This window comes from Anomaloglossus baeobatrachus, chromosome 12 (genome assembly GCF_048569485.1).
Source record: "Anomaloglossus baeobatrachus isolate aAnoBae1 chromosome 12, aAnoBae1.hap1, whole genome shotgun sequence".
Classification (NCBI taxonomy): domain Eukaryota; kingdom Metazoa; phylum Chordata; class Amphibia; order Anura; family Aromobatidae; genus Anomaloglossus; species Anomaloglossus baeobatrachus.
The window spans coordinates 72,215,841-72,238,841 of NC_134364.1; the positions used below are offsets into that span (position 1 = coordinate 72,215,841).

A 23,001-nucleotide genomic window follows, 5' to 3' on the forward strand; every position below is an offset into this window, starting at 1 on the left:
AAAATAAGCAATAAATTTCGTTCAACCTCACAATTGTGTCCACTTGTTGTGGATTCTTCACCAGAACATTAACATTTTTATCTTTGTTTGAAGCCTCAAATGTGGGAAAAAGTTGAAAAATTCAAGGGGGCTGAATACTTTCGCAAGGCACTGTATGTGTGTTGTTAGAATATGTCACGTAGTGAGGGATCAGTGACTGCTCCCAGCGTGCTCTACATGTGAGGGCATGCTGAGAGTTGTAGTTTTACTGCAGCTGGAGAGTGATCAGTCCCATTCTTACAATATGTTTATATCAGATTATTTTCTAGGGGTGCAGAAGGGTCCGCACTCCGCAGCCCTCCCCACGAGTCCATGCTGTCAGGTAAAAAGCGCTCTGAATTGTAACCTGCTTTACTCTTCCCTGCAGCAATCCAATGGGAGGGTAATGGAGGGCAAGCACGGAGAGCTGTGGATGGAGTTCACCAGCGGCTCTCTCTTCACGGTGACTAAATATGAAGGATTAGAGGACAAGCACTTCTTGTGTCTCCACGCCAGCAGCCTGAGCCTGTACCATCAAGGTAAACCCCGACCGCCCTTGTAGTCAGTGTGCCGCTCTCTTCTGTACAGTGCCGGCCCCGGTGCACCACACGGCAGTATCGCCGGCCTTCGCTACCTCTCCCCGTGTCTCGCACAGGTGTCGTAGATGGCGTGGTGGCTCCTGCCGACCTCAGACTGCCCAGCTTGCCCCAGCCGCACTGGTTGGAGCCAACCATTTATCCCTCTGGAGAAGATGGAAGTCACCGTGCGTCCAGTAATGGCGTCGGAGTGGACACCATGAGCATGCTGACCGTGGCGGTGAAAATCCAGTCCGAGAAATCCGACAGTAACACCAAGGTCTCTGCAAAATAAGACGTTTTCTGTAAGAGCGAGCTAGTGTGGAAGTAAAGGTGTACATTTCGATGGGCTGTAGGTGTTGTCCAGTGCAGGCGGGTCTCTGCGGGCACATCGGGGGTCTCTGGAGCTCTGAGATCTGCCCCCCACCTAGAATACAAGAGATTTACATAATAACAGTAAATGAATGACCCTCCTAGATTGTAGTACAGCAAAGCGGCCACTAGATGGCACCAAAGCACCATAGGTTGGTTGGAAAAAATAGAAAAATAATAATATAATCATTTATATAGCGCTATTAATTCCACAGCACTTTACATACATTGGCAACACTGTCCCCATTGGGGCTCACAATCTAAATTCCCTACCAGTATGTCTTTGGAGTGTGGGAGGAAACCGGAGAACCCGGAGGAAACCCACGCAAACACGGGGAGAACATACAAACTTCTTGCAGATGTTGTCTTTGATGGGAAAAGTAAAGCATAAAAGCCAAAGAACTGGAAAAATGTGAGACCCAGATCCAAAAATGATACCGAGCAGACCCAAACACTGGCCCTGTCCTAACACCAATTCATAGACCATTGCACTCTATATAGGTAGTTGACAGAAGGCTACAAAAAAATGAAGACCCTGATTTGGGTTTGTTTTTGTTTTTTTTGGGAGCTGAAAACATTTTTGCAGTTTAGTGGTTGCACTAGCCATGAATTTAGCCTATCAAAATACCAGTGACTATTACATAGGTTTACCTGCAGCTACCACTAGAGGGAGCTCACTGCATACTGGTAAATTACTATTCAGTGTGCATACAGCCTGCAGTGAGCTCCCTCTATTGGTGGCCACAGGTAGATAGATTATAAATTGTATCTACCGTATGTTGGGCGTTTGGAGCTCTGTATCATAAGGCTGCTCTGACTGCCATGCAGATATGTTGAAGTTCTGGAGATTTTTCAGTATGTGTAGATTAATAACTTCTGGTGTCCGGGGGGCTGTCGAGTGTATACAATGTATTCATCAATCCTTCTTTGTCATCTCCAGGAATTCCTCGTTGCCGTTGGATTGAGGGGGGCGACTCTGAAACACCGAGTTCTGCAGTCGGCGCACACATGGCACGAGCAGGTCACCTATGTCTTGTATTGTTAATATGGCTGCATTTAAGAGACCTGTCCATTATTATAATACACATAGGGATGTGACTGAATATCTGCAGCCCCCGGCCCGTACGGATCTTATAAAGTTCTCTTTATGTGTTCTGTAGATAATGCAGTTCCTGAATATTTCGGATGAGCCTGTTTTGGGCTATAACCCTCCTACCTCCATCACCACCTTCCATGTTCACCTCTGGAGCTGTGCTTTGGATTATAGGTAATAAACCTCATCAATTGTCACAATGGCTCAAATGGATCCCCATAGAGCTGGGACCTGAGCCCTCTCCGTAGATACAGGGGCATAGATAGGTAGATATAATACAGTGTGTGTGTGTGTGTGTATAATATGTATAATATATATATATATATATATATATATATATATACACATTAACAAGAAAGAAAACTATACATACACATACTAACAAAGAAAACTAAATACCAGAATATATAAAAAAATACAGGGGCATAGATAGATGGATATAATACAGTGTATGTATGTGCGTGTGTATGTATATATATATGTGTGTGTATGTTTATAATACACATACATACTAACAAGAAAGAAGACTGAAAACCAAAATATATAAAAACATATGTGAAAAAAAGCCAAAATGCATAAAAACCCTAAAATGTATATAAAGAACCGTGTGTGTGTGTGTGTGTGTGTGTGTGTGTGTGTGTGTGTATATATATATATATATATAATATATATATATATATATATATATATATATATATTAGATTAGATTAGATTAGATTAGATTAGATTAGATTAGATTAGATTATACATAAGTATATAAACAAAACAGTTCACAAAAAAAAACCCCACGTCCTGATCCGTGATGTCTCTTCCAGGCCTCTCTACTTACCGATCCGAGCTCTGCTGACCGTGGAGACCTTCAGTATTTCGTGCAGCGTCGCTCTGGATAAATCCTCTTCCAGTCTCCGGTAAGCAGAGTTTTCCTTTCTCGGACCCTCCCATGTTTGTTAAGCAGCCACAATTAATAGATTAGGTAACTGCGGTGGAGAGCGGAGACTTTCTGGTCGCTGCTCAGTCTCGATGATTTCACGCTGTTGTTCTATTATGTGACCAGCATTTTATTTTATTTTATTCATTTTATTTTTTTTTTTTTTAAGGATTATCCTGGACGAGGCGGCCCTGCATTTATCTGACAAGTGTAATGCTGTATCTGTCAATCTGAGTCGAGGTGAGAGCGATAAATGTACAGATAATTGGCCGGATTATTGGGTTTGAGAGGGTTTCCCAATCATATAAGACCATCCATGCATTTAGGGTTGTTTGAGGTCAAACCTTGGATATTTAATAATTTATGTAATTTACAATATGAACGCAGAGATACATTAGTATCTGTGACTTTTATATTCCAGATTACGTCCGGGTTCTGGACATGGGGCTTCTAGAGCTGACGATTCTGGCTGTGAAGTTTGGAGAAGAGGTAGCCTCCTTTGCATGCTCTGCGGTTGTCCCTTTACGGCCTTGTGTATGTGACCTGGGGGCTTTATCAGGCTGCTGACTGCCATACAAACCCATCAGCAGCCTGGGTACCTTTCCCTCCGCCCTTTGTACACAGCCGTGATCAGAGATGACTCCGATCTCAGCCGTTGCAGCTGGATTTTGGCCGCACTTTACCCCAGACATCAATGATTCCCTTTCCTATAGAGGGAGAGTAATTTCCATCCACATTAATGCGATTTCTGCTCAGTTAACCCCTTGTCCTCCATTTTCACAGAACAAACCTCGCTTTGAGATGTACTGCTCCAGCGACGTGATCCACATCCGGACCTGCTCCGACTCCTGCGCAGCGTTAATGAACCTCATCCAGTACATCGCCAGCTACGGAGACCTGCACCCGCCCGCCAAACCCCACGCTTCCCCCGGAGCGCAGAAGCAAGCCAAAAAGGTCAGAATTAGAAAACCACCCTTCAATGTAATATAGGGGGATGTCTCAAAAGTGAAGGGTTTCCTATAACGTGTAGTTATGTTGCAGACTGATGCCTCTGCGGGATCCGGCACCAGGAGGACGATGTTAGCTGAGGAAGAACAGCAGATCCTGCGGGATCTAATGAGTGACGCCATGGAGGACACCGACATTTACCAAGATGCCACCCTTGCAAAATCCCAGCTGAATGGTAAAATATATGACCCATTGCTCTGCAAAGGAGCTGTGTACACGAAACAGAAGATTATTTCTTAGTGTCTTTAGTGTCTTGATGTTTATATTCGATGCCTTGGCTCTAACCCTCTGACGTCCGTCCATCTCTCAGGTGTCGCTGACGGCCGATCTGATCTGCAGAAGGCGCCCTGCTCCGACCTATTTTTGTTTCCTGATGAAAGTGGCACTCTGTCTGAAGAATCCAGTCCCACCTTCATGACCTCGACGCCACATCTTATACGTGACGCTATGCTCGATGCTCCACTGGAAAGCGATGACTTCTGTATTCTATATGCTCCCAAGACACCAGTCTCGGTAAGTGCTCCGCACTCCTTACAATGTGTAGGCTCCTCGGGAGGCCAGCGACTGCAAGATATGTAGTCAGGCTACCTGTAGTCCCAACCTGGGTTCTCCAAGCGAATTTGTGGGCTCAGCGTTGAGCAGTGAAGCAGTTCTGTGATCCTTCTGCTGGAACCATAGCTCCTCGGCTAAAATCCTGTAGAATATCCCAAGTGAAGCAGTTCTGTGATCTCTCACGGCTGCAACCATAGCCCCTCAGCGGAGGTCATATAGAATATCCCAAGTGAAGTGGTTCTGTGATTCCCCTATCCGAAACAGAAGCTCCTCAGCTGGGATCATGTAGAATATAGCCCTAGTGACAGATGGAAGCCCCTTTTATACCACTCAGTTCTCTTACAGGATTGGTGGAGATGGCTGCTCTCTCATTATTTGCAAGTTCAATCCAACTACCTAATTCTGCTCTGAATTATGTAGTCATCAAGGCTGTGGGATGGGCGGCACGGTGGCTCAGTGGTTAGCACTGCAGCCTTGCAGCGCTGGGGTCCTGGGTTCAAATCCCACAAAGGACACCATCTGCAAGGAGTTTGTATGTTCTCCCTGTGTTTGCGTGGGTTTCCTCCGGGTACTCCGGTTTCCTCCCACACTCTAAAGACATACAGATAGGGACTCTAGATTGTGAGCCCCAATGGGGACAGTGTTGCCAATGTATGTAAAGCGCTGTGGAATTAATAGCGCTATATAAATAAATAAAATTATTATTAATAATACACATTAGACAATAGAGCTCCAATCAGTCTGGCAAAAGACAATGACTACTCGATTTAAAAAAAAAAAAAAAAAAAAACTACCCATACGTCTGGCCTAATTAACAACAGTTCACCCTCACACAGGTAGCCTAACGCTGAGTCGTCACATACCCCTTTAACACTAGATCTACTGAGGTAGTCATTTTGACTACTTTGCACCATGTATTTCTATATAGGTGTCACGAGTCCAGTAGTTCTAGTGTTAAACAAGATCCCCGTTAAGATTTCACCATATAGTTATCTGTACTGCACCTGTCATTGAGCTGAAAAGGACTCACACTGCTCATGCCCACAGACACTCGTCAGACCCGGCATCCCTGATTGGCTGACCACAGCAGGGCTGCTCCAATCACAATGCTCCTCATAAGCTGCATTCTCCACTATGCTCCTTTGTAATGTCCTTTTTAGCTGGAGGACATGCACCACGATTTCATCACTTCCCGTCCAAATTTTGGATCTGGGAACTAATATAGACCGCAACAGATGGGATTAATAAACCTATAACCAGAGCCTGAGCCGCTGCGTCGGTGGCCATGATGTGATACAACGCCTGTGTTTCAGGATAAGGACGAGGAGCCGTCGGTGAAGAAGCTCGTCGATGACGACATCGTGATTAAGGAGAACTATTTCTGCTCTCCTGGAAGAAAGCCTGACACCAGTAAAGCCCCCCTCCACTTTCCTGTCCCGGTGGTCCGATATGTGGTAAAAGAGGTCTCCTTAGTATGGCATCTGTACGGTGGGAAAGACTTTGGAAATGCTGCATCTTGTAGTTCCCCTGCCAAGCATTACATGTAAGTAGTTTTGGTGCAGTTGTTGTGTTTTGTTTTTTTTTTTGTTTTTTTTTTATATATATATTTCTTTGTCGCTCCATTGGGAGACCCAGACAATTGGGTGTATAGCTTCTGCCTCCGGAGGCCACACAAAGTATTACACTCAAAAGTGTAACCCCTCCCCTCTGCCTATACACCCTCCCGTGCCTCACGGGCTCCTCAGTTTTTATGCTTTGTGTGGAAGGAGGCACACATCCACTCATGCATTCCCATTTTAGTCAGCAGTAGCTGCTGATGTTATCGGTTGGAAGAAAAGAGGGCTCCCATGGGGCCCCCGGCATGCTCCCTTCTCACCCCACTACGTCGGCGCTGCTGTTAAGGTTGAGGTACCCATTGCGGGTACGACGGCCGGAGCCTCATGCCGTATTTCCTTCACCATCCCTTGGGGGCTCTGGGAGAAGTGGGATCCTGAGCGGTCATCCAGGTACTGGGACCGTGCTCCCTCCGCAGCCCCTGTGTGGTATCTGCCGGACCGGAGTATTTTCTTTATCAGGGACCGGGCCCTGCATCTGTCAGGTACTCTGTGTCCCCATGGGGACGGTTCACGGAGCGCCTGGCACCCGGACGCTGCAAGGGCTGCTGGACCGTGAAAGTCGGGGGACTTCCGCGCCGACCGCGCCTGTTTGTCGGCCGCGGTCATAAATTTAGTCCCCGGCTTCAGTTGCGGCCTACTTGCAAAATCTCGCCCCCGGACCTGTCTGTCAGGGTAGGGGCGGGACAGCCGACCGGACGCTGCCTGGGACACACAGCGGCTGCTGATCCGCGAAAGCCGGGGGACTTCCGCGCCGACCGCGCCTGCTTGTCGGCCGCGGTCATAAATTTAGTCCCCGGCTTCAGTTGCGGCCTACTGGCAAGACTCCCGCCCCCGGACCTGTCTGTCAGGGTAGGGGCGGGACAGCCGTCCTGACGTCGGCAGTGAGGGCCGGAGCATCCTGTATGCTTCCTCCCCCCTCTTTGATCACAATAGGGACCCCAGATTCCCGCACTTTTTCCTGGTGCCGCCCACCGCTCCACTCCCCCTCTGAGAGCTCCAGCAGCCATTTTTTTCAGACAATTTGGGGGACATTCTCCACAAGTGGGACAAGAGATCGACTTCCCTCGACAAGAATGTCTCTCTTTCCCTGGCAACCAAGACGTCTCTTCAGTGGTGGCTTCTTCCCACTTCTCTATCGCAGGGAAAATCCTTCCTGCCCCCAACCTGGGCTGTGGTCACCACGGACGCGAGCCTGTCAGGGTGGGGAGCAGTGTTTCTCCACCACAGGGCTCAGGGGACCTGGACTCCGAGAGAGTCTTCCCTTCAGATCAATGTTCTGGAGATAAGGGCAGTGTATCTAGCCCTATTGGCGTTCCATCAGTGGCTGGAGGTCAGGCAGATCTGTATCCAGTCGGACAACGCCACTGCAGTCGCCTACATCAATCACCAGGGCGGCACTCGCAGTCGTCAAGCCTTCCAGAAAGTACGGCGAATTCTGCAGTGGGTGGAAGCCACAGCATCCACCATCTCCGCAGTTCACATACCGGGAGTAGAAAACTGGGAAGCAGATTTTCTCAGTAATCAGGGCATGGACGCAGGGGAATGGTCTCTGCACCCAGAGGTGTTTCGAGAGATCTGTCGCCGCTGGGGAACGCCGGACGTCGATCTCATGGCGTCACGGCACAACAACAAGGTCCCAGCATTCATGGCACGATCTCAGGATCACAGAGCTCTGGCGGCGGATGCATTAGTACAGGATTGGTCGCAGTTTCGACTGCCTTATGTGTTTCCTCCTCTGGCGATGCTGCCCAGAGTATTACGCAAGATCAGGTCCGACTGCCGCCGCGCCATTCTCGTCGCTCTAGACTGGCCGAGGCGATCGTGGTACCCGGATCTGTGGCATCTCACGGTGGGTCAACCGTGGGCCCTTCCAGACCGCACAGACTTGCTGTCACAAGGGCCGTTTTTCCATCTGAATTCTGCGGCCCTCAACCTGACTGTGTGGCCATTGAGTCCTGGCTCCTAGCATCGTCAGGGTTATCTCAGGATGTCATTGCCACTATGAGACAAGCCAGGAAACCAACGTCCGCCAAGATCTATTACAGGACTTGGCGGATATTCTTGTCCTGGTGCTCTGTGAATGGATTTACTCCATGGCCTTTTGCCTTACCCATTTTTCTTTCCTTCCTTCAATCTGGAATGGACAAAGGTTTGTCACTAAGCTCTCTCAAGGGACAAATATCGGCGCTCTCAGTATTTTTTCAAAGGCGCCTGGCCAGGCTCCCGCAGGTCCGCACGTTCCTGCAAGGAGTATGCCACATAGTCCCACCTTACAAGCGTCCACTAGAGCCCTGGGACCTTAACAGGGTGCTAACGGCTCTTCAGAAACCACCTTTCGAGCCGCTGTGAGATGTCTCCTTATCACGTCTTTCGCAGAAGGTGGCTTTTCTTGTGGCAGTCACATCACTCCGAAGAGTGTCGGATCTTGCAGCGCTGTCATGCAAAGCCCCCTTCCTGGTTTTTCACCAGGATAAGGTGGTTCTGCGTCCTGTTCCGGAATTTCTCCCTAAGGTGGTATCTCCTTTTCCTCTCAATCAGGATATCACCTTACCTTCTTTTTGCCCTAATCCAATTCACCGATGTGAAAAGGATTTGCACGCATTAGATCTAGTGAGAGCACTCCGGTACTACGTGTCTCGCACAGCGCCCTTGCGCCGTGCAGATGCACTCTTTGTACTTGTCGCCGGTCAGCGTAAGGGTTCGCAGGCTTCCAAGTCAACCTTGGCTCGGTGGATCAAGGAACCGATTCTTGAAGCTTACCGTTCTTCGGGGCTTCCGCTACCTTCGGGGCTGAAAGCCCATTCTACCAGAGCCGTGGGTGCGTCCTGGGCATTGCGGCACCGGGCGACGGCTCAGCAGGTGTGTCAGGCAGCTACCTGGTCTAGCCTGCACACTTTCACGAAACACTATCAGGTGCATACCTATGCTTCGGCAGATGCCAGTCTAGGTAGGCGAGTCCTTCAGGCGGCGGTTGCCCACCTGTAAGATGGAGCCGTGTCGGCTCTATTTATCGAGGTATTCTTTTACCCACCCAGGGACTGCTTTTGGACGTCCCAATTGTCTGGGTCTCCCAATGGAGCGACAAAGAAGAAGGGAATTTTGTTTACTTACTGTAAATTCCTTTTCTTCTAGCTCCAATTGGGAGACCCAGCACCCGCCCCTGTTCCCTTCGGGCTTGTTGTTCTGTTGTGTACACATGTTGTTCATGTTCAATTGTTTCTTTGGTTCATGGTTTCAGTTCTCCGAACATCCTTCGGATTGAATTTACCTTAGACCAATTTATAAGTTTGCTCCTTCCTGCTCTTGCACCAAAACTGAGGAGCCCGTGAGGCACGGGAGGGTGTATAGGCAGAGGGGAGGGGTTACACTTTTTAAAGTGTAATACTTTGTGTGGCCTCCGGAGGCAGAAGCTATACACCCAATTGTCTGGGTCTCCCAATTGGAGCTAGAAGAAAAGGAATTTACGGTAAGTAAACAAAATTCCCTTCTTTGTTAACATGCATCTAAAATGGAAAAAAAAAAAAAAACTAAATAAATGCAATCCAGTTCACAGATTTGTGTCCGAAGTAACACACATCACACTCCACTATCTGATCCTGTGGGCGTGCTTTATTTTATGTCCTTTATTTCTCGCTCATTCACCAAATGTAACATTTACAGGAATTAGGAGAGAAATATAAGGTTGAGAAGCAACATGCTGCAAAATATTTGTATTAAAATACAGTATATTGCAAAATTTCTTTATTATATAATAATTAATAAAAATGTTTAAAAAAAAAAAATCCCCTATAGTAAATATATAATAAATGAGTAATAAAGAAATATATTGCACTATATCACACGCATGGATAAGGAATATATTACAATATACAATAGTATTAATAAATGATATAAATAAAAAAATAACAATACATAATAATGTAAAATGCATAATGTTAATAAAGCTATATTTCTTCGTCGTTCCTTATGGGAGACCCAGACCATGGGTGTATAGCTACTGCCTCCGGAGGACACACAAAGTACTACACTCAAACGTGTAGCTCCTCCCTCCTAGCATATACACCCCCTGGTAGCCAGTCCTAGCCAGTTTCAATGCTTTGTGTTCAGGAGGTCACACACACACATGCATCCTCTGATTTTTGATTTTTTGGATTTCAAAGATTTGGAAGAAAAGCGGGTCCAATCTGGACTCCCGGCATGTCCCTTCTCACCCCACTGTGTCGGCGGTGCTGTTAAGGTTGATTTTACAAGGCTGGAGCCTTCACATGCCGCGCTCCTTCACCATCCCCTGGGGCTCTGGCTTGAAGTGGGAGCCATCTCGGTTCTCACTGCTTTGCAGGAGACCGGTCTCCATCCGCAGCCCTGTTCAGGATCCTGTCGGACGGAGCGTTTAACCCCCCCCCCAGGGACCTGGCACCTGCGTCTCAAAAGCTAAGTATTGAGACGTTTTTACCACAGAAAGTGGTCTTTCCAGGGGTCCTTTGTACTTTATTTATTGGGGGGAGTGTGTTATATGTCTGTGGTAACATTTCCGGCCGGTTCTCCAGTTTTCACTGGAGAACCGCGCCGATGGTGCCTGCTCGCTGGCCGCATGTTTAAATCTAAATCTAGTTTCGGTTTCACTCCCCCTGCATGTCAGTCATGCAGAGGGATGGTGTGGCTCCGCCCAGCGGCTGTGCAGCACAGGGAACGGTCACTCCTCTCTGAGGAAGGATTCCCTCCCCTGTATGCCTCATTTGCCCGCTCTCAGAGTAGGCCCCGCCCCCTCTCCTCGCTCCGGTCGCCATTTTCTCAGCGTTCTCAATGTCTGCATAGGCACAGAGATACCACATTGTGACAAATGGGGGCCTGGGCTGGGGGACTGGAGGGCACAGAAATGTATGTTAAACTGTTTAGCAAGCCAGCTCAGCAAAGCTCTCAGAGGACTCTTCATCTCAGACCCCGTCCTCCTAAAATGGAGACGCAGGGTTCCCTGTCCTTCCCCGTCCCGCAGCTCTGATTCACGAGCTGACTCACTGGACGAGGAGGATGTCTTTACTGGGGGCTCGGACGCTACTTAATGTATCATTGATCTGTCCGAAGGTGATGCAGATGCTAATGATTTGATTGCATCCATTATATTTGTCCTGGACCTCAATCCGCCTGTATCAGGGGAGTATCCCCCTCTGGCAGAAAGGCATCAGTATACCTTAAAGAGAACAAGGAGTGTGTTCCTCAACCACTCCAGGTCTCAGCCCACTGTGACCAAGCCCAGAGCCTGTCCTGACAAACGCTTCCTAAAGCGTGGTTCTGATGACTGTTTCCCCCTTCCACCAGAGGTGGTCAAGGAGTGGGCTCATTCACCAAAGGTGGTCCCTCCGGTGTTTAGACTCTCAGCCCGGACCGTTGTATCAGTGGCTGATGACTCCTCACTTGCGGCTTTGCTGTCCGCCAGGTTGTCCTTCTGGCAAATCTGTATGGAGGCGGCAGGGGCCTCGTTCTCCCCAGCTTTTGCAGCAGTGCGGCTTTCAAAGCCATCTCTGCTTCTCTAGACGAGATGCATTCCCTCACAGGGACTCTTTGCCCGAAATGGTTGCCTTAACTTCCAGACTTCAGTCTTTTCGTCCTATGCCATGTCTGCCATGCTGGAGACTCTCACCGCACTGCGGTGGCCTCGGCTAATTTCCTCGCTATCCGCAGGCTCCTGTGGCTTCGGAAGTGGAAGGCGGATGCTTCTAAAGAAGTTCCTTGCTGGGCTCCCTTTTGCAGGGACCAGACTATTCGGGAACAACTGGTTGAAATTATTAAGGAAGCTCTTGGCAGGAAGAGTTCTTCCATGCCACAAACCTAACCAGGTAACCTGTCCAGGGCGGGAATCAGTCGAGGTTTCGTTCTTTTCGTTCCTCCATCTGATCGTTCTCTAAGCCCTCGGCCTCGTCCCTCAGCCACGGATCGTAAACCCAAATGGCACACGAGAAGACCGCAGAAGATGCTGCCACTAAGTCAGCCTCCTCCTGGCTATCTGGCCACGCCAGCAACGTCCTTGGTCGGTGGCAGGCTCTCACTTTGGCGATGTATGGTTTTAACACGTCTCCGATCAGTGGGGGCGAGATACCATCTCCCACGGCTACAGGATAGAATTCTATCCAGCCCGCCAAACAGATTTTTTCTGTCAACTCCCCCCTGCTCCAAGGCCGCCGCCTTCTCACAGGCCGTGGCATTCTTGCAGGCCACTGGAGTAATTGTACCGGTTCCCGACTGGGAACGGTTCTGAGATTTCTGCTTAAATCCATTCCTAGTACCCGAAGAAGGCGGTGCCTTCCGACCTGGTTCTCAAGCATGTTCAGGTGTGGCATTTTCGCATGGAGTCTCTGCGATCAATCAATGACCCAAGGAGATTCCCTAGCATCCATCGACATTAGAGATGCCTATCTGCATGTGCCAATCGCAGTTTCACACCAGCGTTGGCTACGTTTTGCAATCAGAGTGGTCCAATTCGTGGCTCTTCCCTTGGGGTTAGCCACGGCCCCTCGAGTATTCTCAAGGTCGGGGCAGCTGTGATTGCGGTCCTGCACCTCTAGGGGTTGGCAGTGATCCTTTTGTCCTGGACAGCCTTCTAGTCTGGGCTTCATCCAGTGCAGACTGTTAGCGGAGTGCCTCGCTCACTCTCGCCTCTCTAACCAATTCGGGTGGTTTGTCATTCCGTCCAAGTCCACTCTGACTTCGACCCAGAAGTTCACATACCCAGGGACGCAATTTGAGACTCTGTCGGCACTTGTGAAGCTGCCCTTAGTCAAACAGCAGTCCCTCCGCTGGCGGTCGACGTCGTTCCATCAGGCACCTAATACAGGTGCTGGATCAGATGGTGGTGTCAATGGAAGCGATTCCCTTGCCCAGTTCCATCTGCGTCCTCTGCGGCTGGATATTTTCCGCTGTTGGAACAAGCGGACTTCCTCCTTTCACGGGGTGGTGGCTTCGCCACAGTCCAGGGGCTCGTTTCAGTGGTGGCTTCGGCCCCTCTGTCTCAGGGACGCTCCTTCCTGGCTCCGTCCCGGGTGATCCTCACCAAGATGCTAGCCTATCCGGCTGGGGAGCAGTATATCTCCACCATGGAGCGCAGGGCACTTGGACTCTGTCCGAATCAGCCCTCTGGCTCAATGTGCTGGAAATCGGAGCTGTGTTTCTAGCTCTCTAAGCCTTTCACCATCTGTTGGCGGCCAGGCACATTCGAGTCCAGTCAGACAACGCTACAGCGTTTGCCTACATTAACCTCCAGGGCGGGACACTCAGCCGCCTGGCAATGTTGGAGGTTCATCGCATTCTTCAGTGGACGGAGGACTCCTAGTCCAGCATCTCCGCAGCCCACATCCCAGACATGGAAAACTAGGAGGCAGATTGTCTCCGCCGTCAAACCGTGGCTCCACGATCCTCAGGTTTTTGCGGCAGACGCACTGGTTCAAGTTTGGTCCCAGCTTCGTCTGTATTACGTGTTTCACCCTCTAGTTCTTGCCCAGAGTCCTGCGCAAGATCAGACAGGAGGGCCGTTGGGTCATTCTCATTACTCCAGACTGACCCAGGCAAGCTTGGTACCCTGACCTGCTCCGTCTGTCCGTAGAGGTGCCATGGCATCTCCCGGACTGTCCAGACCTTCTCTCACGAGGTCCGTCTTTCCGCCAGAACCTGCGGCTCTCAGATTGACGGCGTGGCGTTTGAGTCATAGATCTTGACGACTTCTGGTATCCCTCCTGAGGTCAGTTCCACTATGACTCGAGCTCGGAAGTATCCTTTGGCCTTTTGGCCTTGCCGACCCTCCTGTCCCTTCTACAGTCCGGTCTGCAGCTAGGACTATCCCTCAATTCCCTTAAGGGACAGGTCTCGGCTCTGTCAGTGTTGTGCCAGCGGCGTATCGCCCGGCTGGCCCAGGTGCGCTCCTTCATGCAGGGCGCATCTCATTCCGCCTTACCGGCGGCCCTTGGAGCCCCGGGACCTTGATTCGGTCCTCATGGCTTCCGGAAACCCCCCTTTGAGCCTCTTAGGGAGTTTTCTTGTTTAGTCTTTCACAGAAAGTGGTCTTTCTAGTGGCCATAACTTCCCTCAAGAGAGTCTCTGTTTTGGCTGCACTCTCTTCGGAGTCCTCCCTTCATCAAGACAAGGTGGTTCTCCGTCCGACTCCGGACTTTCTCCCTAAGGTGGTTGCTGCTTCCACCTTAACCGGGGCATTTTCCCTGCCTTCCTTTTGTCCGGCTCCTGATCATCGCTTTGAAAGGGCGTTGCATACTCTGGATCTGGTGCGGGCGCTCCGGATCTATGTGTCTCGCACCGCTGTTCTTAGGCGGTGCACCTCTCTTTTGGGCTGACTGCTGGTCAGCGTAAGGGCCTCTCGGCATTTAAGCCGACCCTGGCTCGTTGGTTTAGGTCGGCCATTTCCGATACCTACCAGTGTACTCAAGTGCCTCTCCCGCTGGGGATCAAGGCACACTTGACCAGAGCTGTCGGTGCCTTTTAGGCTTTCAGGCCCAGGCTACGGCTCAGCAGGTCTGTCAGACTGCCACTTGGACTAGTCTGCATATCTTTTCGAAGCACTACCAAGTGCATGCTCTTGCTTCGGCAGATGTGAGCTTGGGCAGACGCATCCTTCAGGCGGCTGTCGCCCATTTGTGAAGTTAGGTTTCGCCTACTTCTCAGTTTTTCTGTTTATTCCCACCCATGGACTGCTTTAGAACGTCCCATGGTCTGGGTCTCCCATAAGGAACGATGAAGAAAAAGAGAATTTTGTTACCGTAAATTCTTTTTCTTATAGTTCCGACATGGGAGACCCAGCACCCTCCCTGTTGCCTGTTGGCAGGTTTCTTGTTCCGTGTGTTTTCACCGGCTGTTGTTGTAGACAGAGGTTCCGGTTGTCCGGGTTTTGCTCTGTCTCTACTTGTGGGTGGATGTCCTCCTTCAGCTTTTGCACTAAACTGGCTAGGACTGGCTACCAGGGGGTGTATATGCTAGGAGGGAGGAGCTACACGTTTGATTGTAGTACTTTGTGTGTCCTCCGGAGGCAGTAGCTATACACCCATGGTCTGGGTCTCCCATGTCGGAACTATAAGAAAAAGAATTTACGGTAAGTAACAAAATTCTCTTTTTCTTTGTCGCTCCATTGGGAGACCCAGACAATTGGGTGTATAGCTTCTGCCTCCGGAGGCCACACAAAGTATTACACTTTAAAAAGTGTAACCCCTCCCCTCTGCCTATACACCCTCCCGTGCATCACGGGCTCCTCAGTTTTATGCTTTGTGTGGAAGGAGGCACACATCCATTCATGCATTCTCATATTAGTTATGTCTGTTGGAAGAAAAGAGGGCCCCCACGGGGCCCCCGGCATGTTCCCTTCTCACCCCACTACGTCGGCGGTGTTGTTAAGGTTGAGGTACCCATTGCGGGTACAAAGGCTGGAGCCTCATGCCGTCTCCTTCACCATCCCTTAGCGGCTCTGGGAGAAGTGGGATCCTGAGCGGTCATCCATTTACTGGAACCGTGCTCCCTCCGCAGCCCCTGTGGGAATCTGCCGGACCGGAGTCTATTCAACCTCAGGGACCGGGCCCTGCAACTCTAAGGTACTCTGTGTCCCCATTGGGGACTGTGCATGGAGCGCACCTTCTTCCCGGACGCTGCGGCAGCTGCTGAATTGAGAAGGCCGGCGGACTTCCGCGCCGACCGTGCCTGCTTGTCGGGCACGGTCTCAAATTTAGTCCCCGGCTTCATCGCGGCCTAGTCGCAAAAATCCCGCCCCCGGGCCTGCCTGTCAGGGGTAAGGGCGGGACTGCCGACCTGACGTCGGATGTGAGGGCTGGAGCATCCTGCATGTTTCCTCCCCCCTCACTGATCACTGTGGGGACCCCAGATTCCCGCACTTTCCTGGTGCCGCCACTCCTCCCCTGAGAGCTCCGGCAGCCATTTTTTGGGCATTCTGCCGGTGGAGGATTCTCAGGAACAGCTCTGCAGCTCCGGGGGACCTAAGGCAGGGAATCTGTAGGACACACACACGCCGCTTGTAAGCGGTCGGTAAGCCACACCGGTCACCCGGTGCTGGTCCCCCCTAGGGTGCCGGAATAGATACATATTTATATATATATTTCTGTTCGGTCGGGCTGTATACCCTTTTTTGCCCATATACCCTCAGTGATCATTCTCCTAGGAGACAACAGCATGTCGTCCACAAGGAGCAAAGCTGCTAAGGCACAGGGTTTTTTTGCGGCCTGTACCTCTTGTGGGGCTATGTTACCTGCGGGTTCCACCTACCCTCACTGTGAGCAATGCTCGACCCCTGTTTCGCTTGCTCAGCCGGAGCCTCGGTCACTAGTGGGCCCCTCGGCTCATGTAGACCCCCCTGCTCCCCCTGTCCAGGCGGCAGGGACAGAGTTCGCCTCTTTTGCTGAGAAACTCTGAGTCACTTTCACAATCCATGGCTCAGTCTATGGACAAATGGTCTGTCAAGCTGCTAGAAGCTTTGCAGTCCAGACCGGTCCTTACACAGGCCCCGGCCCCTGTTGGATCGTCGCCTCCAGGCCCCTCTCGGTCCGCGCCGCAGCGCGCTCCCAGGTTGGGCCCTAGATCCCACGTGGAGGACTCCGGCCCGGACCACAGTCCTAGACCGGCTAAGCGGGCTCGCTGGGAATCTTCCCCGACTTCTTCACGCTGCTCGGGTTCCCAGCTTGAGGACTCTCTGGAGGACGAGGCGGACGTCGCGGCTCAGGGCTCTGACCCTGACGTCGCCCTTAACCTTAATACACCTGAAGGGGACGCCTTAGTGAATGATCTTATCTCGTCCATCAACCAGGTGTTGGATCTCTCACCCCCGCCTTCTCCTATAGAGGAGTCGGCGTCTCAGCAGGAGAAACGCCAGTTTCGGTTCCCCAAACGTACACGTAGTGCGTTCTTCGATCACTCTAACTTCAGAGACGCTGTCCAGAAGCCCAGAGCGGTTCCGGACAAGCGCTTTACTAAGCGCCTCACTGACACGCGTTACCCCTTCCCCTCTGAAGTCGTTAAGGGTTGGGCTCAATGTCCCAAGGTGGATCCTCCAGTCTCTAGATTGGCGGCTAGATCTGTGGTATCTGTTGCAGATGGCTCATCGCTAAAGGATGCCACTGACAGGCAGATAGAGCTCCTGGTGAAGTCCATCTATGAGGCCACGGGCGCGTCTTTTGCCCCGGCCTTTGCAGCCGTGTGGGCACTCCAAGCTATCTCAGCTTGTCTGGCTGAGATTAATGCTGTCACACGTAATTCTGCTCCGCAAGTTGCGTCTTTGACTTCTCAAGCGTCAGCTTTTTCTTCCTACGCCATGAACGCAGTCCTAGACTCTGCTAGCCATACAGCTGTGGCATCCGCTAACTCTGTGGCAGTCCGCAGGGCCATGTGGCTGCACGAATGGAAGGCAGACTCGGCCTCCAAGAGGTTCTTAACCGGTTTGCCGTTTTCTGGCGAACGCTTGTTTGGCGAACGATTGGATGAGATTATTAAGGAATCCAAGGGAAAGGACTCCTCCTTACCCCAGTCCAAACCTAAGAGACCTCAGCAACGAAAAATACAATCGAGGTTTCGGTCCTTTCGTCCCTCCGCCAAGCCCCAATCCTCTTCGTCCAGCAGGCCGGAGAAAGGCCAGAGGAACTCCTATGCGTGGCGGTCCAAGTCACGCCCCCAAAAGGCCGCAGGAGGCACTGCCTCCAAGGCGGCCTCCTCATGACTCTCGGCATCCCCTAGCCGCATCCTCGGTCGGTGGCAGGCTCTCCCGCTTTGGCGACGCCTGGTGGCCACATGTTCAAGACCGATGGGTGAGAGACATTCTGTCTCACGGTTACAGGATAGAGTTCAGCTCTCGTCCTGCGGCTCGTTTCTTCAGAACCTCTCCGCCCCCCGCTCAGGCCGACACACTTTTTCAGGCAGTGGACGCTCTGAAGACAGAAGGAGTTGTGACCCCCGTTCCCCTTCAGGAACGTGGTCGCGGCTTTTACTCCAACTTGTTCGTGGTGCCAAAAAAGGACCTGATCATTCCGTCCCGTTCTGGACCTCAAGCTGCTCAACAGACGTGAGAACCAGACTGTTTCGGATGGAATCCCTCCGCTCGGTCATCGCCTCGATGTCACAAGGAGACTTCCTAGCATCGATCGACATCAAGGATGCTTATCTCCACGTGCCAATCGCACCCGAACATCAACGCTTCTTGCGTTTCGCCATCGGGGACGAACACCTTCAGTTCGTGGCATTGCCTTTCGGCCTGGCGACAGCCCCACGGGTGTTCACCAAGGTCATGGCATCTGTTGTGGCGGTCCTACACTCTCAGGGCCACTCGGTGATTCTCTACTTAGACGATCTCCTAGTCAGGGCCCCTTCTCGGGTGGCGTGTCAACACAGCCTTACCGTTGCTCTGACGACTCTCCAGCAGTTCGGGTGGATCATCAACTTCCCGAAATCCAAGTTGACACCGACCCAATCACTGACTTACCTCGGGATGGAGTTTCATACACAGTCAGCGGTAGTCAAGCTACCGCGGGACAAACAGATTTCTCTGCAGGCAGGGGTGCAATCACTTCTTCGGAGTCAGTCACACCCCTTAAGGCGCCTCATGCACTTCCTGGGGAAAATGGTGGCAGCGATGGAGGCAGTGCCGTTCGCGCAATTCCATCTACGGCCACTCCAATGGGACATTCTCCACAAATGGGACAGGAGGTCGGCTTCCCTCGACAGGAACGTCTCTCTTTCCCTTGCAACCAAGACGTCACTTCAGTGGTGGCTCCTTCCCAATTCTCTATCGCAGGGAAAATCCTTCCTACCCCCAACCTGGGCTGTGGTCACCACGGACGCGAGCCTGTCAGGGTGGGGGGCGGTTTTTCTCCACCACAGGGCTCAGGGAACCTGGACTCCGAGAGAGTCTTCCCTTCAGATCAATGTTCTGGAGATAAGGGCAGTGTATCTAGCCCTATTGGCTTTTCATCGGTGGCTGTAGGGCAGGCAGATCCGTATTCAGTCGGACAACGCCACTGCCGTCGCATACATCAACCACCAAGGCGGCACTCGCAGTCGTCAAGCCTTCCAGGAAGTCCGGCGGATTCTGCAGTGGGTGGAAGCCACAGCCTCCACTATCTCCGCAGTTCACATCCCGGGCGTAGAAAACTGGGAAGCAGATTTTCTCAGTCGTCAGGGCATGGACTCTGCACCCAGAAGTGGTTCGAGAGATCTGTCGCTGCTGGGGAACGCCGGACGTCGATCTCATGGCGTCACGGCACAACAACAAAGTCCCGGCATTCATGGCACGGTCTCAGGATTACAGAGCTCTGGCGGCGGACGCGTTAGTTCAGGATTGGTCGCAGTTTCGACTGCCTTATGTGTTTCCTCCTCTGGCGATGCTGCCCAGAGTGTTACCCAAGATCAGGTCCGACTGCCGTCGCGCCATTCTCGTCGCTCCAGACTGGCCGAGGCGGTCGTGGTACCCGGATCTGTGGCATCTCACGGTGGGTCAACCGTGGGCGCTTCCAGACCGCCCAGACTTGCTGTCACAAGGCCCATTTTTCCATCTGAATTCTGTGGCCCTCAACCTGACTGTGTGGCCATTGAGTCCTGGCTCCTAGCGTCTTTTGGGTTTTCTCAGGATGTTATTGCCACCATGAGACAGGCCAGGAAGCCAACGTCCGCCAAGATCTATTATAGGTCTTGGCGAATCTTCTTATCCTGGTGCTCTGATAACGGTTTTCCTCCATGGCCGTTTGCCTTACCCACTTTTCTTTCATTCCTTCAATCCGGAATGGACAAGGGTTTGTCACTCGGCTCTCTCAAGGGCCAAGTATCGGCGCTCTCCGTATTTTTTCAAAAGCGCCTAGCCAGGCTTCCGCAGGTCCGCACGTTCCTGCAGGGAGTTTGCCACATAGTCCCACCTTACAAGCGTCCGCTAGAACCGTGGGATCTTAACAGGGTGCTAACGGCTCTTCAGAAACCACCTTTCGAGCCGCTGCGGGATGTCTCTTTATCACGTCTTTCGCAGAAGGTGGCATTCCTAGTGGCAGTTACATCGCTCCGTAGAGTGTCGGAGCTGGCAGCGCTGTCATGCAAAGCCCCCTTCCTGGTGTTTCACCAGGATAAGGTGGTTCTGCGTCCGGTCCCGGAATTTCTCCCTAAGGTGGTATCCCCTTTTCATCTCAATCTGGATATCTCCTTGCCTTCATTTTGCCCTAATCCAATTCACCAATGTGAAAAGGATTTGCACTCGTTGGATCTGGTGAGAGCACTCCGGCTCTACGTGTCTCGCACGGCGCCCCTGCGTCGTTCAGATGCGCTCTTTGTTTTTGTCGCTGGCCAGCGTAAGGGTTCGCAGGCTTCCAAGTCAACCTTGGCTCGGTGGATCAAGGAACCGATTCTCGAAGCCTACCGTTCTTCTGGGCTTCCTCTTCCTTCAGGGCTGAAAGCCCATTCTACCAGAGCCGTGGGTGCGTCCTGGGCATTGCGGCACCGGGCTACGGCTCAGCAGGTGTGTCAGGCAGCTACGTGGTCTAGTCTGCACACTTTCACGAAACACTATCAAGTGCATACCTATGCTTCGGCAGACGCCAGTCTCGGTAGGCGAGTCCTTCAGGCGGCGGTTGCCCACCTGTAAGAGGGGGCCGTTTCGGCTCTTTTTATTGAGGTATTCTTTTACCCACCCAGGGACTGCTCTTGGACGTCCCAATTGTCTGGGTCTCCCAATGGAGCGACAAAGAAGAAGGGAATTTTGTTTACTTACCGTAAATTCCTTTTCTTCTAGCTCCTATTGGGAGACCCAGCACCCACCCCTGTTTCCTTCGGGCTGGTTGTTCTTTTGTGTACACATGTTGTTCATGTTGAATTGTTCTTTTGGTTCATGGTTTTCAGTTCTCCGAACATCCTTCGGATTGAATTTACCCTAGACCAATTTATAAGTTTTCTCCTTCCTGCTTTTGCACCAAAACTGAGGAGCCCGTGATCCACGGGAGGGTGTATAGGCAGAGGGGAGGGGTTACACTTTTTAAAGTGTAATACTTTGTGTGGCCTCCGGAGGCAGAAGCTATACACCCAATTGTCTGGGTCTCCCAATAGGAGCTAGAAGAAAAGGAATTTACGGTAAGTAAACAAAATTCCCTTCATTTGATATATTTTTATTAAAAATATAAATATATATAATTGAGTGTGTGTGTGTGTGTGTGTGTGTGTGGAGATATAGAGAGACAGATATATATATATATATATATATATATATATATATATATATATTATATAATTTATATTTATTGATTTCTCTTTTAATTATATATTTTTATTTAGAACTTTGTTTTAATTATAGATTTATTATTTTATTCTATTTTAAGGGTTATATAATGTACCGTATTTTTCAGTTTATAAGACGCACCCCAAATTCAGAGAAAAAAAGGTGGAAAAAAAAAAAGGGGGTTAGTCTTATAATCCGTTGGTGGGGGTCAGCAGCTGTGGTGGAGTGTCACAGGAGGCAGGGGCGGTGGGTGTCCCAGAAACTGTTGGCTGTACTGGGGCTTGGGCAACTGTGCTGGGGCTCAGGCAATGAGGGCTTCAAAGAAATGGCTCCTGGAGTCAGAATGTGAACAGATTGAGCTCTAGGCTCAATGACAAGTCAAACTCTCATCTGTGGAAGCTCCATCTCTAGGCGCCATTTTCCTTCAGACTGCTGCTGGGAAATCAGTGGGCTGGACGCGCTGCGTGCACAGGTGAGATCTTGAGCTGAGAGCTCTATCTGCGCACGCACCGACTGCAGGCGCCATATTTTGAAGTCCACACCAGCTGCTGCAGACCTGGTGCCAGCCGCCACACCATTCCCCTGGCCTCCTGCGACCCCTCTCCACCACCCCCATAACCTACATTCAGATTATAGGAGGCACTCTCCACTTTCTTCCCTTATAATTATCTGAAAAATATGGTATGTATTATTTATATATATTTACTAAAGTTTTTCACTTTAATAGATATTTAAACAAACTTGTTTAGTGAATATATAATATATTATAGTGTGTGTGTTTGTGTGTGTATATATATATATATATATATATATGTATATGTATATGTGTGTGTGTATACGAGTATGTATATGTGTGTGTGTATGTGTGTATTAATGTGTATATATATGCAAATTTTGTTTGAGAATAACAAAAGGAAAAAGAAATGTTAATATTAACCCCTTCACGACCTTTGATGGATCTATCCGTCATGGAGTGTCACGTTAGGCCCCGCCCCCTGCCGCAGGCAGCTGCGATTGGCACACATATCAGCTGTTTTCAACAGCTGACGTGTGCCTGCATGTTGCGAGTGGTATCGCTTCCACTCGCAACATTTAACCCCTTAAATCTCGCTGCCAAAGTGTGGCAGCGAGATGTATATGCGCGCGGCAGTGATTTTTTACTTACCGCCGCCCCCACCGGAAGTCACGTGCGTGACCACGTGACTTTCGGTGGTTGCCATGGTAGCACAGGGTCATGTGATGATGCCGGCAGCTATGACGTTTCACTTCTGTTTTTACCCGGCCCGGAGCCAAATGAAACAGGAAGTGACTGTATCTGCTGTTTACAGCTCTGTAGCTGAGATCTGCAGATAGGGAAGAGCGATCGCATTGCTGATCGCTATAGCCCCCTAGGGGGACTAGTAAAATAAAGTAAAAAGAAAAAAAAGTTTTGAATAAAAAAAAACAACAAAAACCTAAAAGTTCAAATCATCCCCCCCCTTTCACCCCATTGAAAATTAAAGGGTTAAAAACAAATTAAATATACACATTTTGGTATCGCCGCGTTCAGAAATGCCCGATCTATCAAAATATAAAATCAATTAATCTGATTGGTAAACGGC

At 50.5% G+C, this 23,001-nt stretch overlaps 1 protein-coding gene across 1 annotated transcript in view; it reads left to right on the forward strand.

Moving 5' to 3' along the window:
* ATG2B (autophagy related 2B) overlaps positions 1-23,001 on the forward strand; it is a 115,592-nt gene that overhangs the window by 70,296 nt on the left and 22,295 nt on the right. Inside the window, exons 21-31 of the mRNA XM_075331052.1 lie at positions 407-557; positions 674-873; positions 1,906-1,986; positions 2,126-2,232; positions 2,874-2,966; positions 3,156-3,226; positions 3,408-3,475; positions 3,770-3,940; positions 4,028-4,169; positions 4,305-4,507; positions 5,860-6,089. Of these exons, the coding sequence (XP_075187167.1) occupies positions 407-557; positions 674-873; positions 1,906-1,986; positions 2,126-2,232; positions 2,874-2,966; positions 3,156-3,226; positions 3,408-3,475; positions 3,770-3,940; positions 4,028-4,169; positions 4,305-4,507; positions 5,860-6,089 (1,517 nt within the window). The remainder of the gene's footprint in view (positions 1-406; positions 558-673; positions 874-1,905; positions 1,987-2,125; positions 2,233-2,873; positions 2,967-3,155; positions 3,227-3,407; positions 3,476-3,769; positions 3,941-4,027; positions 4,170-4,304; positions 4,508-5,859; positions 6,090-23,001) is intronic.